The sequence below is a fragment of the Myxine glutinosa genome, chromosome 5 (genome assembly GCF_964187855.1).
Source record: "Myxine glutinosa chromosome 5, kmMyxGlut1.1, whole genome shotgun sequence".
Classification (NCBI taxonomy): Eukaryota; Metazoa; Chordata; class Myxini; order Myxiniformes; family Myxinidae; genus Myxine; species Myxine glutinosa.
Window position 1 is genome coordinate 164,191,548 of NC_136265.1, and position 17,363 is coordinate 164,208,910.

At 43.5% G+C, this 17,363-nt stretch overlaps 2 protein-coding genes across 10 annotated transcripts in view; one reads left to right on the top strand and one right to left on the bottom strand.

Annotated features, from left to right (window-relative positions):
* Positions 1-195, bottom strand: part of LOC137426814 (protein tweety homolog 1) — a 70,924-nt gene extending 70,729 nt beyond the window's left edge. Inside the window, exon 1 of the mRNA XM_068115738.2 lies at positions 120-195. The gene's annotated coding sequence lies outside the window, so the exon portion shown is untranslated. The remainder of the gene's footprint in view (positions 1-119) is intronic.
* Positions 135-17,363, top strand: part of CNOT3 (CCR4-NOT transcription complex subunit 3) — a 38,644-nt gene continuing 21,415 nt past the window's right edge. Inside the window, exons 1-8 of one of the 9 annotated variants that reach the window (XM_068115733.2) lie at positions 135-402; positions 618-691; positions 1,327-1,394; positions 2,614-2,688; positions 2,820-2,909; positions 8,780-8,908; positions 13,550-13,576; positions 13,726-13,797. In XM_068115733.2, the coding sequence (XP_067971834.1) occupies positions 667-691; positions 1,327-1,394; positions 2,614-2,688; positions 2,820-2,909; positions 8,780-8,908; positions 13,550-13,576; positions 13,726-13,797 (486 nt within the window). In that variant the 5' untranslated portion in view covers positions 135-402; positions 618-666. The other 8 variants (XM_078779004.1, XM_068115731.2, XM_068115734.2 and 5 more) reach the window with 8 other exon arrangements.

Sequence of the window (17,363 nt, forward strand, 5' to 3'; positions counted from 1 at the left end):
GGTCACCCACCGGACGCTGGACCAAAGCATTTACCAGATTCAGTATCGGGATGGAACGGAAAAAGAACTTCATGCAAAACAAAAAACAGATGGAACTCGAAAGAGAAGAGAAATGTCACCCGGGAACGTTCATCGCGGTTGATGGAGAAGAATCCCAGCGTGAGCCGCTCGGTCGCCGCACGGCTTCTCACAGGGGAAAGGGAAGTACTCGGAGGGTAGAGAAGGAGGCAGACATCGAGACACACCGACACACAGACGGGAGACGCAGTACGTGCGGACACGCACACCGAGACACGGAACGCTACTGCGTGGTCCAGTGCGGTCCCGCCGGGGGGCAGCACCAAGCGCCATATTGGCCCGAACGCCACTACTCCCGGACTATCGGCGCCGCTCTCAGCCCGGGTGAGCGGCTACCTCGGCATAGACATCACGTTAGCCCCGAGGCACAAACTAGGACCTCACTTTGGAGCAAAAATGGCGATGCCGATCTGACGGATCGTGTCGCTCGTCTCCTCACCGAGCTCCATTGTGTTTGAAGCGGCCGCGGCCCGTTCGCCGTTGTCTGCCCTCATTGTTTTGTTCCCACCTTCCGCCCCCCATTCCCCCCTCGCCCACAGCGCAGCGCCGAGGAGCATGTTAATACACACTCGCCGCTGACCGGGAACCATGGCCGACAAGCGAAAGCTGCAAGGTAAGACGCCATGTACCGATCGGGCCGAGAGACGCCGAGGCCTGCCGCGCTTGCCTAGCGCGCTATCCCGGTCCGACCGCACGGGCTCTGCTCAGCGCGCTATCCGACGTCGTGCTCGTCGCCGCCTCCGAACCGCCGTGTAGGCCGCGACGCCTGAAAATATCGAACAACAACCACCGGTCGTTCGCTTTGCCTCGTCTATAATTCTGCGGTCGCGCCCAGTTTTCCCGCTAACACCTGTTTGCGAGTGCGCTGGAAAATTCGCTCTAATTGGGATTTAATAGGCTTGCGGTGGGGGGAGCGGATGATTACGAATATGCATCTTTCCGGAACGGGGGATAGTGGTGGTTGTGGTGGTGGTAGTGGCGGCAGTGGCGGCGGCGGTAGTGGCGGCGGCGGCGGCTGGTGCGGAACGGGCGGACATGAAGTTAAAGTTGTAGCTGTAGCTGTAGTTGTAGTTGGTCTTTATCTGTTGCCCGTGCCCGATCAGCTCGAAGCAGATTCGTTCGCCATGTCCTTAAAGCACGCAAGTAAAAGTTGTCAGTATTGTTGTTGTTATTTTTATTGCCTTTAAAGATGGCACCGAAATCGTTGTTCAAACTTTCCAATGTACCATAAACCGTTGTTTGTCCCAGCGGAGATTGACCGCTGCTTGAAGAAAGTCAGCGAAGGTGTGGAGGTGTTTGAAGACATCTGGCAGAAGGTGTGTTCGGCCTTGATTCCATTTCATCCTCCTCGTGCTCCATTCCGATTGCTGTAGTTTTGTGACGTTCACGAAGTGCATGGCGAGGGGGGCCGAGTCATCTCGAATTGTTTCTCGAATTTCAATCATTGTTTTCTGAGTGGTCGTCTTGGGCAAGGCAGACTGTTGGTGTGCTCGTAATGATGATGCCAGCAGGATGTGTTGTTGCATTTGATCACCTTTTCGGTTTAGTGGTGCCAAGGTGGGTTGTCTGCTGCTTTATTTAATTATGTGTGTTTGCATGCATGACGTTTTGCAATTGACAGTTTATATATGCGATGCTTCCATCTATCAAGGCTGATTTGGTTGTGCGCATCCATCTGCCATTTGTGGTTGTAACAAGATGGTGTGCAGGTAGCACACCTTCCTTCAAGCTGTCTAGTCCGGGTTCTAACCACGACCAGACTATAAACCGTCCGTTTGGTGCTTCGCAGGCAGGGTGGCCCGTCTGCTAGCATTGGTTGGTGGACGTGTGTGGGGCTTTCATGGTCTTTTAAACAGTTGTTCCTCTAAGGAAGCACATCCTGCTTGCACTGGTTGTTGGTGGATGTTAAAGATCCCACGGTGTCTTTCACAAAGCGAAGGCGAGCTATCGCCGGCACCCTGAACGGATTTGCAACTTCCACAAATCGCCTTCAGGCAAACGTCGGGCCTGGTCAGCCTGTTCATGAAAGACCTTGGCAAAAAACGTATTTGCTGACCACACAAGTAGTAGTAGTAGTAGTAGTAGTAGTAGAAGTAGAAGTAGTAGTAGTAGTAGTAGATCTTTCTGTAATTCAGTAAGGTAGCGGAGTACCGCAGAGAGCTGCGAGGTTTGTGATATTAAATTTGGAGGTTTTGAAAACTTGATAGCAATCATTTATTTATTTGTGTGTGTACACACAAACACACCACTGTGCATGCATATGTATGTATGTATATATATTACAAAGCAGCTTTTCTTTTCCAAACCTCATTACAACAGAGGAGGTTATTTATGCCCTTTATTGCCAGTTATACTGGTTGCTAATTTGACCTCATTATTAATATAATAAATACGTTTTGTTTTTTTGTTTTTTACGCAAACAAAACACCGGCACTCTCATCACAGCATCAGAACGTGAATAGCAAAATGATTGTAAGAGTTGTGATAATGGGACAACGTGCAGAGAGAGACGTGTTTTGGTCTTTTTTATATCAGGTGCATAATGCCACCAATGTCAACCAGAAAGAGAAGTACGAGGCTGACCTGAAGAAGGAGATCAAGAAGCTGCAGGTTGGTGAAAGTTTTGTTTATTTATTTATTTTTTATGATGTCACCACTGCTCAAGTGTTTCTGAAAATGCTACATGAAACAAAGGAGGCTGAACTTCGATATTTTATTTTATATTTTTTGGGGGATTGCAGAGGTTACGAGACCAGATAAAGACCTGGCAAACCTCCAATGACATCAAGGACAAAAGGCAACTTGTTGAGAATCGGAAGCTCATTGAACAGGTTTGTGTGAGAAGTTAGTAGCTGGTTAGGGGAAAGATTTGAGGTTTTGCTGGTGGCGGATTGTGAAGGATCATTTGTATCTTCTTTCAAAATTTTTCTTTTACATTAACTCCATTGAGCCTTAAGAGTATGGATTAGGGAAAAGGTCATTGCAGAGCAAATGACAAGACCATCCTCATTGAGGAACATGTGCTTGGAGAAGCCAGTTTTTGTAGAGTTTTACCCCATATTCCTTTGAAAAGATAACACCCAGGTTGAATATCTTGATTGGGCGTCTTCCTGATACTGATTTCTTTCTCTTCACCTGTTTTAGCTCACCTGGAACAAAGTTCAGGGGAGCTTATGTGATAGCGCGTTGTCCGTCAGTCAGTCGGTCTGTCAGTCCGTAAACACTTGAAACTTCTTCTTCGAAACCGCTGATGGGATTGCGACCAAATTTGGCACAAATGATGTTTGTTGTGTTGTGACTAAAGTTTGTTCACGGCATTAAAAAAAAATCTACGCCTTTGGCGGTTTACGGGGGGTTGCCCCCCGAAATAGGTATTTGCTTTCTTCTCAGAAACTACACACACTATTTCGATGAAACTTGACCACAACCCTCACCACCCGTGATGTACCAAAGTTTGTTCACTGCATTAAAAAAAAAACTGCCCCTTTAGGGGTCTAAGGGGTGAAGCGGGGAGGTTGTCCTGCAAAATAGGTATTTGCTTTCTTGTCAGAAACTACACATGCAATTTCGATGAAGCTTCACCACAACCTTAATCACCCATGATCTATCAATGTTTAAGGCATTAGAAAAATTGGGGTCTTAGGAGGTATATGGGGTTGCCCCCCAAATGAGGTATTTTTTTTGTTTGTTTGTTTAAAGTCTTATGATTATGTTGGTATGATTGCACTTGTTACCCTGTCTTCTAGCAACAATTGAAATTGGTTTAAAATACCCTTAGTCGGTGCAGTTTACTGTTTATTCCACCAGGTGAGTGCCAGGGGTATTGCCCCTATGTTTCTCTTTACCCATTCCCCGATTTAATTTACTCTTTTTTCTATTAATCGTGTGTGAACTGTGTATGTAGTTACCTCACACATGTGAAGCGAAAAGCAGAGTGGAGCAATCGGTTCACTTCTGTCCCTCTGTCCACAAACATCAGTTTATGATTGCGGATCAACTTGTAATTTAAATTGAATGTTATGTTTTGAACACAAATAGGAAAACAAGCCTGTAGTTTTACCGTATTTTGCTTCTGAAATAGTCCCGATCGCGCGTGCGCAGAGAGGCGTGACCCAATATTTTTACACTCTGCCTGGCAGTCAAACAAAATTGAAAATCATTCCTAACAGGAAACTTACTGTTTTTAAGGACGTCATAATGGACAAACACAACAGACATGAATAACTAACATGACGTGTTAAATAAGGTGGCGTAATATCCACTGCGTCAATGACATTATATGTCTGGAATTCATTTTTTTATACGACCTTTACAATCTTTATTTTATTAGCCTGGTGTTGGCCTAACAATTAAGGTGGCTGGAGTGAGATCTCAGGGGGTTATTGTTTTTTTACACAACCTTTAAAATCATTACTTTATTTCAATTGAATTATAGAGTTGAACACTGTGCAGGGTACAGGGTTCTATGAACTCTCTCCAGTTGTGCATTGTTTCTGTGTCTACTAGCTTGGCTGTGGTTCCTGTTTTGTTCTTTCCAATTGTATTTGTAGATATTTATTTAAGTGTAAAGCAACATCTGAGGGGGCAACCCAAGTTTCTAATTTTAGGAAACGTGATGAACAAATTTTACATTGATTAGATTCTGGGTTAGCAAGGTTTGGATCGTGATTGGGGGGAGAGAGGGGTGGTGGGTGTTTGTGTTTTATTCCCACCATCTAAGTCTGTAATTGGGTGCTTTTGTGGTGTCATGTGACTTCACAGTTTTAAAATATGCAGTTTCCTCGTACAAGTATATTTGGATTGTAACGAGAAGGCTTGACTTTGTGATTGAATACCAGGATGCTATTGCTTCAGTCGTGTTGTCAGTCCCTGACTTTCCCCTTAAACGGGAAACTGTATTAGATGAGTCGTATATACGGTAATTTGGGCACTGTTCTGGTTACAACTGCTAAACCCTTTGTTATTTTATTTTGGAGATTAGCGTTGTCGTTATTTGCATTGACCACTTCTACACCAAGTACGTTTCTGGCCTTTACATGTATGTGAATAGCAACAATTTGGCTCCTCTTCTTTGTGCATGTTTGTTTTTACTTAACAAATTCACCGTCTAATGAGTTTCCGGGCCTGTACGTGGCCCCACTTTACACCTGTCTCTCTTGGATGCTCAAATTCAAAGATCTTGATATAATTGCCATCTCCCATAAAGAAGCAGAAGTACAGGGTCTTGTTGCTTTCTCGTCGTAGATGTATTCAAAGTTTCTCTCAGGTGTTGCTTCCTTGTGGCATCTCATTCCTCCTCTTTCATCTCTTTCCTCGGTCCATCCAGCTCGTACACATTCTTCCAGTCGTTGTGAAATTTCCAAATTACATGCTCGCTGCTCACATATACTACTTTGGTGCTCTTTTCTCCTGGTTGTGGCACCTCATTCCTTTGTAAACTCTCGCTCTTCCTTCCAGGGTTTCAAGTTTGCAGAACACCACGCTGGTCACCATCCTTCTTCATCCCTACCTGTGATTTTTTTTTTTCTACCCTCAATAACCTTCAAAAAACCTCTCTCCATATACTTGCAGGATACCGTTTTCTTCCCTCTTCTACCTCTTCTACCTTATCTCTCTCTCCTGTTGATTCATTTCCCTTGTTCTGTATGCCTGGTTGCTCCACATTTGGTGTCGTATTACCACACACGCACACAAATGCAAAAAGAGGGGTTAAGCAATGGTTCACTTTGTCTGTCCTGCTACAAATGTCAGTTTATGATCGAGGAACAACTTTATTTCAATAGAATATAATATTTTGAACACTAATCGGAAAACAAACTCTTAGGTTACCGGTACTTTGGCTCCGAATTCGTTCCGATCCCACGTGCGCAGAGAGTAGTGAGGTAATTATTTTACTCTGCCTGTCTGGCAGCCAAACAAAATGTTAAATCATTCCAAACAACCCCCGCTAACCGAGGCTAACCCCCGCTCTAGTAGGGAAAATGGCCTTTAACATGCATGTTGTTGTTGTTGTTGTGTATTCCAAACAGGAAAGGTACTGTTTTTATGGACTTCATCAAGGACACAAACAACAGGCACAAATAACTAATTTAATGTGTTAAGTAAGGTGGTTTAAAAGACGTTGCATCAACGGCGGTGGACTTCCGTAATTTGTTTTTTTTTTCTTCAACCTTTAAAACCTTTATTTTATTTCAATTGAATTACATATTTGAACACTAGAACAAAAATCTCCTTTTTGGCAATTTCTAAAACCTTCCGTTTAACAGTATTTGGACAAAATATTATGGTATTTTACATCATCGCGACCATGGACTGGGCACAAGATTGGCAGATACAGTTTAACATAAAGAAATGTAAGATGCTGGGGATGGGTAAGAAAAATGAAAATAGGGATTACTTGGTAATACCAGGAGGAATTTTGGAGCGTGTCACACAGAAGGATCTGTATGTGGTAGTTGAGTTGATTATTGTTATTAGTCCCCTACCGGTGTACACCGGAGGGGACTATAGGTTTGCACTCCGTCCCTCCGTCTGTCAGTCCGTCCGTCCGTCTGTCCGTCTGTCCATCCGTCCGTCCGTCACGCAAAGAACAGTTTTCCGGACTTTTTTTTCTAAACTCTTAATGCTAATGATTTCAAACTTGGTACATGGTTTCCTTATGATAAGTTACAGATCAAGTTCGAACTTCACGACGTTTTGATCATTTTTGACAAAGTTATGGCACTTTGAACTTTGGTAATTTCCCCAACAGTTTTCCGGATGACAGACTGCCGGTAGGGGACATGTATTGCAGCGCAATACTCAGAGTGCTTGTTATTTTTTGTATACAGAATCGAGGCTCGTGTAAGAGCTAACACATTGAACATGAAAACATGCGCAGACACATCAAACATGCAATGAATGAAGGGAGTGAGAGACGAGAGGGGGAGAGAGGAAAGCATACAAGCACAACAACAGTAGAGAACAGTGACATCGGTAGATCTGTGGAAGGGGGAGGGCTGGGGGAGGAGGGAAGGGTACATGGTATAAAGCAAATTAACACTTCTATGAATTTCAGGGAAAGAAGTTGGGGATTGAAAGAGGCGGATTTGGGGTGTTTTAACGGAGGTAGAAAAGATCAAGGTTTTGGATGGGGGAAGATAAGAGATGGTGGCGAACAGCTGTTTTAAAGACCTGGAGGGAGGAGAGGGATTGAAGCGAGTGTCGGAGTTTGTTCCAGAGGCTCGAGAAAAGAGGATTTGGGGGATAAGCTGAATAGCTTCGTATAGGAGTTTATAGAAAGAGATGAAAGAGGAGGAATGAGATGCCACAAGAAAGCAACACATGAGAGACTTTGAATACATCTACGACGAGAAATTTATGGAGTTGCTGAATAGAGGATAAGGGGAATAGCTTCGTATTCAATGAGGGGTAAATTATAAATTGGATGTAGTGTTGACACTTTATAGGAATTTATTGAGGCCTCTTCTGTAATATGTGTGCAGTTTTGGTCACCACAACTCGGGAAGAACGTAGTTGCCATAGAGAGGGTTCAGTGTAGAGCAACTAGATTGATCCCGGGCCTAGCTAGACTCAGCTATGAGGGGCAGCTGAAGGAGATGGGGCTTTATACATTTTCAAGAGGATCTGCTGGAGATGTTTAAAATAATGAAGGGTAGAGACAAAATACGTGCAGAATACATTTTCAGCAAAATGGACACTGTCAAGACAAAGGGGGGTGCAATGTAAGAGTAAAAAAGAGAAGAGAAGTGTTACGATGGCAGTCAGGCAGGGGTCTTTCACTCAGAGTGTGAATGCATGGAATGATCTCCCTGCAATGGTAGTGACAGTAGTCGGTGGATAGTTTTAAATTGGAGTAGTGGGGATGGGGAGTACTAATATGTTGGCATGATTGTGCTGGCTTGATGGGCTAAATGGCCTCCGCCTGTGTTTAAATTCCGTGTATTTCATTGTTCGCTCTTGTCACCTTGTTGTTCTGAGCTTTTTATTTGGGGGGAAAGAAAATTGTTTCAGTGGTGATGTGGAGGGTATTTGAACTTTATAATACACGAATAAAAAGCCCGTCAAATGTGACTGGTTGTAACAGTTTATTCGACGTTGCAGCCTCGCGAGCGTGCTAAAGTCTGAAGGCCCGGCCTTGTGTCAGGTGTGCTTGTATCTTCTTTACTTATTAGACATCCTATGGACATAAATGAACACGTTTTACTTTGCTTGCGTTACGCATCACATGCAGCAAATTTCACCTCCCTGCGCCTTGAATTTATTGTTATTTAATAAATAAATAAAAAACGCTTCTGTATGGGTGGCCTTGAGGCTCACTTTGTAACCCACCGTCTACAATTCCAATAGAAGTCATAATTACACTTTTATGGAAAATGTTTTTCGAATTTGTTTTATCTTCATAAATAGACCGGAGTGAACACACATTCATGTTAAAAGATTGGCCTTTAAAACCTACCCTTGTGAAGGGGGACAGACATCTGTACAAACACACAAACTGACATTGTATTTTATATGGTAGATAACATTTTTATATAACTGACTTGGAATTTGTAACAATAAAAAAAATTCTTTTCTTGTGAAGTTGATTGTTCACCAATTAATGTGTGCCCTGTTATTTTTTGTTTTCCTTCTCACTTTTTGTGCAATTATGGAATGTCATGGTGTCTTCAAGTCTTCCCTGTTCTCTTGTCCCCGACAGCAAATGGAGAGGTTCAAGGTGGTGGAAAGAGAGACCAAAACTAAGGCGTACTCAAAGGAGGGTTTAGGTTTGGTGGCCAAAGTGGACCCTGCTCAACGAGAGCGGGAAGAAATAAGCCAGTGGCTTACGGTACGTGGTTTTCACTGCTTTTCGAAATGGCAGTGGGAGAGCGGGTCAAAGGTAGGTAGAGGCATGGGATTGCCGTATTTTTTGGTGTACAAGTCGATACTTAACCCCCAGAAGTCCAGTCCTCGGCATGCACTCAGAATAGCCGTATCTATGGTTTAAGATATTGAAATGCCTAATTTTCTTTTCTTTTTTGCAAAAGCGGGATATTTTCTGAAATAAATTGTATTCAAAATGTACTACAGCAGGTTTTTACTCAACGTCATAGATGCATTCCAAGAAAGTATATCGGACTTTCGGGGCAGTCGATTACCAAATCTGGAATCGAAAAATCTCTGATCAAGCTATTGAACAGGCCACTGCAAATCCGGAGTGGAGTTGTCATGAATGTGCTGAGGGATTTGCGATCTGAGCAGCAGGGAAATATAAATACTGTCGGACCTCAACATTAGTGGTCCCAACTTTCGCGGAGCCCACGTATTCGAAGCTTGTAACATGCAACTTGCTTCTACGCTTGCGGCCCTGTGCCACACATATTCATGTTTTTTTGCGGGTGCAAAAAAGATTTTTGGTTGGGAACCGGGACTGATTATTGTCCCCCGTCGCACCGCGGAGCGAAAGGGGACTATGGTTTTCCCCTCCGTCCGTGTGTCCGTCCATCCGTCCGTCCATGCGTAAGTGAAGGACCGCATTCGAATTTGGTGTGGGGTGCAACCCACGTCAAAATCCAAGATGGCCGCCGCCATGTATGTCTGAACCTTGTGAGCGGAATATCTTGAAAAATCTTATCTTCCTCTTATCTTCCCCCATCCAAAACCTTGATCTTTTCTACCCCCGCTAATTCACCCCAGATCCACCTTGTTTGAAATTCCAACTTCTTTCCTGGAAGTCCTGGCAGTGTCCATATGTTTTATACCTCTCCCACCCCCCACCCCCCCCCCCCACCCCCTTCCCATGCCCCTCCCCCCCCAAAGCCCTCTCTCACACATCTCTCGATGTCTCCATGTCTCTCGGTCCCTGCTCTTAAATGTTGTGTTCGTGTCCTTCCCCCTCTCTCCCCATCTTGTCTACCGCTCCCGATGTTATATGTTTTATGTGTCGGTTTGTCTTTCTGTGTGATTAATGTTCGCTCTTTCACGAGCCTCGATCTTGTATACAAAAAAAATAATAATAATATAATAATAATAAGCGAAGTACCAACTTCTAATCTGGTGTGTGGGTGTATCTAGGCATAAGGGAGAACCCTATTGAAAATTGGGTCGCCATGTCACAATCCAAGATGGCCGCCGCCATGTATGTCTGACGCCATGTATGTCTGAACCTTGTGAACGGAATATCTTGAAAAATAAGCGAAGTACCAACTTCTAATCTGGTGTGTGGGTGCATCTTGGCATAAGGAAGAACCCTATTGAAAATTGGGTCGCCATGTCAAAATCCAAGATGGCCACCGCCATGTATGTCAACCTTGTGAGCGGAATATCTTTAAAAATAAGCGAAGTACCAACTTCTAATCCGGTGTGTGGGTGTATCTAGGCATAAGGAAGAACGCTTTTAAAAATTGGGTCGCCACGTCAAAATCCAAGATGGCCACCGCCATGTATGTCTGAACCTTGTGAGCGGAATATCTTGAAATATAAACGAACTACTCACGTCTAATCTGGTGTGTGGGTGTATCTAGGCATAAGGAAGAACGCTATTGAAAATTGGGTCGCCACATCAAAATCCAAGATGGCCGCCACCATATATATGCCTGAACCTTGTGAGCGAAATATCTCGAAAAATAAATGAACTACTAACTTCTAATCTGGTGTGTGGGTGTATCTACGCATAAGGAAGAACGCTATTGAAAATTGGGTCGCCACGTCAACATCCAAGATGGCCACCGCCATGTATGTCTGAACCTTGTGAGCGGAATATCTTGAAAAATAAGCGAAGTACCAACTTCTAATCTGGTGTGTGGGTGTATCTAGGCATAAGGAAGAAAGCTGTTGAAAATTGGGTCGCCACGTCAAAATCCAAGATGGCCGCCATGCGTCTTCTACTTTGTCAACTCGCATCACTTCACCGACGGGGGACCAAGGCGTAACGCTTGTTAAATTATATATCTGTTGTTTAGTGTTAAGTCTTGTGCTTCTACATGCTGATTTATCTCTTAACAACCATTGAAAATGGTTTAAATACCTTTAGTCTGTGTAATATACTGCTTTATTGCCAAGGCCACGTGGCGTGCTCTTGCGAGATCACAGTCTATCCCATCCGAGTGGTAAGTGCATGTGGTCATTCACAAAACACGGAACCAAACCACAAACATGGACCAGAAACAGGGCATTACATTCCAGTATGCACACGATTAAGTGTGCTCCCCAAAGTGCATTTGATCCCGAAAATAGTTGCCGTTTTAACTGCCCGGCATTTAAACTTGAAGGAAGATACGGTATTCTGTATTATCTTATGAAGATAGATGTTGAGTTTAAATTACATAGTGTATTTTTAAATGGACTGGCATCACTCCTTGTGTTAGAATTTAATTTCATTTTAGATCCAAAATAGGAGTTCATTTTTACTCACCATTAACCAGCCTCCTTGATCAGCGCAAGATATCCATGGTGTAAATCTTGCACCGATCAGCAAGGCTGGTTCATGATAAGTCAAAATTAACTCTTATTTTGGATCTAAAATAGAATGAAATTCTAACACAGGGACTCTGTCAGGACGTTTAAAATTATGCATTTTAAACTCAGCATCTATCTTTGTAATATAATACAAATTTTAACTCTTATGAAAATGAACAATTTGTTTTGCTTCGATCTTGCGTGATTCCCAAAGCTTGCGTGATTCCCAGATCTTGCGTGATTCCTGTGATTTCAACAAGCTGTTGAAACGGCAACTATTTCAGGGATCAAGACTTGCTTTGGGAATCACGCAAGATCGAAGCAAAACAAATTGTTCATTTTCAATAAAGTAACATGACACTCGCATCAAGAGTGAGCTAACATTTTGGAGAACCTTGCAGTATTTTTATTTGTAAGCATTTTTAATGAAACTGTAATGATGTGCATTCGTGTTCGTAAAATTTATAAGCTACCCCTTATCAATCATGAACCGCTGGGAACCAATCCCCCTTTTCCCCCATTGAAACATGCCCCGACATTCGCGGATTCGACATTCGCGACATTTTTCAGGAACGTATCCCCCACGAATGTCGGGGTCCGACTGCACTGTATTTGTACGAATACAAATATTGTGTTGAGAAAACCAAGAAGGCTAATTGCACTGCAAAGCTAGGTGGACAACATTGAGTGCTTGTGTTACAATGTGTCATGTGTTGTACTACTTTTTATTATTGAGTAGTGAACTGTGACAAAATGTAATGTGCTATGAGCCAGCTTGCTGATAATGGTTCTGTAGCTTGTTTTAAATACTGTACATCTGGCTTCATGTCATTGACACTGGAAAAACTATTTACAATCCTAATTTTGAAATATGACAACAAACAGATATGATAACAAACATGTTGAAAAAATATTCACATTCCTAATTTTGAAAAATGAAAAATGATATCATATGATAACAAACATGGTTGAAAGACTTTACATTCCTAATTTATCCGAAAGGTCATCCCACAAAGTAGTTCAAATAATATACACGAAACAGCTCATTAATATTCATGACCCTGGAAGTAGTGTAGGCAGCGATGCATCGTGACAGTGTCAGGGAGGAAATAACACCTCAATTGTTCTGACTGAATGAGAATTTTTTCTACTTGTAGTTGATATTGCTTTGTCTTGTACTTCAAATCGACTTATCTATGAATGAAGGAAAGAAAGAAAATGGGGAAATTAGCCAAATCGATTTGTAGGCCGATAAATACGGACGGTCCAGTACTTGGAAAAATGGAGAAATAATACATTTCCAATTGGTCTAGTTTTATTTATTTGAATGTTATGCCTCCGCTGACGAAGTCGCCAGAGACATTATTTTCAGGTTGTTCATCCTGCTGTCTGTCCATCCATCCGTGACAGGTTTTCGTGACCTTAAAACCCCTAACTTAAAAACGGCTGAAGGGATCCAAGTCGAACTTGGTATAAGTATATATTATGAGGCAAAGATGAACTGATTGGATTTCAGCATCAAGGGGTCAGAGGTCATGTCAGGTAAAAATGTGATAACTTGAGAACATTTGAATGGATTTAAATCAAACTTAGTACAAGTATGTATAATGATGTAATAATGTGGGCGTAGGCATATCGGTCGAGGTTGCGACTTCGAGTGCCATTCTAATTTGTGCTTGGCATCTTATGGTTGCATAAAAGAGTGCAAGCTACATTCTGGCATTAATTAATCAATCCATTATTGGAACAATGCTTCAATATATCAGTGCTAAGTACAAAAGTCCGCTGAGTGGCACTGCTTGTTCCAAAAGCCAACTATTCACTCATGGAAAGTATCCCCGAATAATTTCAGTTGAAAAGCATACAGGTGTCCCAGGATGTATTTGGTACATGTGTAATAAATGATCGGCCCAATCAGCATGCATGATAAACCAAAATGAATAATGCTGGAGAAATTATGCTGAGATTTGTTTTCATTTTAAAAGATTATTTATTGTGCTCGCACTGAAACTGGCTTTCATGTTTGTTCCAGAACACGATTGACACGTTGAACATGCAGGTATATATCCGTGCCCCTCGTTTGTTTGCGCCGGGATCCATCTTCGTGTCGCAATGTGTGCCGATACCAATTCCGTTGTTGTTCGGCAATGTTGGAATGAAGGCATGATTGATTATTTGATACATGTTGCCGTGTGATGCGCCATGCAGGTGGACCAGTTTGAGAGCGAGGTTGAGTCCTTGTCCATCCCGTCAAAGAAAAAGAGCAAGAGTGAGAAAGAGGTGTGTGCCTTGTATGCTGTCTGGCAGTCGGTGTTACTTGTTGATGAATGTATGTGTGCCGTCCATGCAAGGAATGCTGGATGTACTCAGCTGCTTGTCACATTAATATTGTCATATCCATATCCAATTTGGGTTTTGATGTATTTTGCTTGTAATCCAATTTGAGTTTGCATAATCTTGCATTATAGCTAGACTGGGTGGTGTAATGGTGTAATGGTTAGTGCCCTCTCTGAGACTGGCAGGTCGGTGGTTTGAACTCAGTCCGAGTCATGCCAAAACCTGCTTTTTTTTTCATTTTTTTGTAATGGTGCGTGCTGCCTCCGTGCTTGAGGATCAGCATTTTGAAGGATAGAGCATGGCCAAAATGCTGGGAAGGCAATGGCAAACCACCCAGTATAAGCCATGACAAGAAACTCCTTCAGCAGCACCAATGCTCTGTAAATAGTGCGGTGCATGTTTTTGATCTTGCATTTACTTCCATGTTTCGTTTAACCTTACTTCAAGATTTACTTGTGCAAAAGATACACTACATGACCAAAAGTATGTGGACACATGAACATCACACATCTCATTCCAAATTCATGGGCATTAATATGGAGTTGGTCCCCCCCCTTTGCTGCTATAACAGCCTCCACCCTTCTGGAAAGGCTTTCCACTAGAGCAGTGGTTCTTAACTTTTTTAAAGACGCCGAACCCTAACGAAACCCACCGAACACTCGTGGAACCCCTCAAATTTGACAAAAAAATTTAAGAAGAATTGCATCTTAATGCGTTTTCTGTTCTTCTTTTCGAGAGGCGGTCTGGGAAATGCGTGGTTTTGTTTTGGCAAGGGCCACCCTCAAATCATTTTCGCATGCAAGCCTGCTCCTTTTCTTTGTTTTAATGTCCACCAGTTTCGAAAACGCATGCTCGCAGAGATACGTTGTAACGAACAGCTTGAGGATCTCAAGGGCAATTTTAGCGATGTGAGGATATCCTTCCATTTGGCGGCACCAAAACGTTGAGAGCGTTGTTGTGCCGAAGAGTTGGTGTTGAGTCTGGCTCTGCTGAAGTTCGATGAGGTCGTCGAGGTATTGGTCGTTGACATCTGCCGTTGCAACGTCGAAAGTAAACGGCTGCCGCACCCATGCTGGGTATTGCTCTTGGTCGGGAAAGTAGCCGTCGAATGACTTTCCCAGCTCATCCAAGTGCGTGGCAATCGCTTGCTTCAGCTCCCCCGATACAACAGTGCCTCCAACTTCAGACTCATCTTCGATCCCGCTCACTCACTCGTCCAGTAGCGAAAAGTTTGCGAAGTTGTCGTTCTCTGTTTGCCGCCTCCACAACGGTAACTTCTTTCGGAAAGCGCTCAGCTTTTCTTCAGATTCGATGACATTCACTCCACCGCCCTGCATCTGGCAATTGAGATGATTGAGTGCGTCGAAGATGTCAGCCAAGTACGCCAAGGCGAGGATGAACTCTGACTCTTGGAAATGCGTTGCATGGCAATACTGGTGTTCTCGCAAAAACAGGGCTAATTCTACACGCAAGGCAAAAACACGGCTCACTACCTTCCCTCGTGATAACCATCGAACATTAGAGTGGTAGAGAAGGACTTCGAATTCAGAGCCGGTTTCATTGCACAGCTCTTTGAAGATGTGATGATTCAGAGCACGGCTTCGCACGTAATTCACAGTTTCAACGACGATTTTCAGAACATTGGCCAGTTTTGGAGGCAGGGTTTTTGATGCCAGCGCGTGTCTGTGCAGGACGCAGTGCGTGACGATGATGTGTGGTGCATCGGCCTTCACCAGCGCTCCAAAGCCGGAGTTGCATCCCAGCATGGCTGGAGCTCCATCTGAGCAAACTGCAGACACCATGTTCCACGAGAGGCCGTTGTTTCTGAAGAAGTCATCCACAAGCTTCTTCACGTCAGCTGCCTTCGTCGTTGTTGTGAGAGGCTTGCAGAACAGAAAGTCTTCCTTGATCTCTTCTCCTTTGACATAACGTACAAATAAGATGAGCTGGCTCAAATTCGAAACGTCGGTGGTCTCGTCGAGTTGAAGGCTGAATTTCGTCGGGCTCGCGACTAAATCTGCAACTACCTGGGCGAGGATGTCGTCGCTCATGTCATCGATTCTGCATCTGATGGTGTCATTTGAGAGTGGAACGAGAGACAACTTGTTTTCAGCAGCTTTTCCCAGCATGATGTTGACCATCTTCAACGCGGCCGGTTTGATGAGTGTCTCGCCAATGGTGTGCGGTTTGCCCTGCTTTGCGATCAGGTACGCAACTTCATACGACGCGGTGAGGATCGGTTTATCAATTTGAACGAAGGCGAGAGTGGGCAAGGTAGCACTTGCGTCGAATCTGACTCTCTTCAATTTGAATTCATCCAGCGTTGCGTCTTTGTACTGCCCCTCGCCGTGCAGTTTTTTGAAGTGTTCCCTTAGTTTTGCTGGGGCTAGGCTGGAGTTGCTCAACTTGACATTGCAAAGCATGCATTAAGGACGCTGACTTCCGTCCCGTTCCGTCAAACACGTGAACCCGTACCGCACGTAATCCTCCGACCACTTCCTTTTTTTTGCTCGACATACTGCAAAAAAAAAAAAAAAGTAACAACCTGATCATTATTGAGTTCGGGCAAATAATTATATGACAAAAATTAAAAAAGGAACATGCTTAAATATAATTATTAGTACCCCTCTGAAAACTGAGAAATTTTAACGAAGAAAACATAGCTTATAGTTACGATGACGGGATTTATTATCTACTCAACTCTATGTCACCTCAAATCCCATTATAATATTACATAAAAAACTGCGAATTGTTAGTTTTGAATTGCGACCAAAGGAGTTATATCACCTCCACCTAATTTTCTGAGTATTTCAATCATATTTTATAATCACCATCCACTTTTGACTTTAATATAACTCTGAACCCGGTGTGTACCCTGGTTAGAATAGGTACACCGTATCCCTGCGTGTCGTAAGAGGGTTGGCGTCAGGAAGGGCATCCGGCCATAAAAACATTGCCTCAAAAGGAGAACCATGACAATTACAACTACATATGGGCAAGGTACAGCCCGAAGTGGAGATCGGTTTCTGAGGTTTGGGACATGGAATGTAGGGACAATGACAGGGAGATCAGGAGAAGTGGTGGAAGTATTGGTCAGAAGAAGAGTGGACATATGTTGTGTGCAAGAGACGAGATGGAAGGGAAGTGGTGTGAGAATGGTGAAGGGTAGGCAGGGACAGAAATACAAGTTTGTGTGGCAAGGGTGCCCGGAGGACGTGAATGGTGTTGGTGTCCTGTTTTCTGAGGAGTTTGTCGACAGTGTGGTGAGTGTGACAAGAGTGAGTGATAGGTTGATGATGGTGAAAATGATGATTGGAAAGCTCTTGGTGAACGTCATCTCGGGATATGCTCCGCAGGTTGGTCGGAGCGATGAAGAGAAGGACAGGTTCTGGTGTGCGATAGAGAAGCTGATGGAAAACGTGAAAGATGAGGAAGTTGTTGTGGTAGAAGGAGACCTAAATGGACATGTGGGAAGGGGTATGGACGGTTTTGAGGGAGTTCATGGGGGT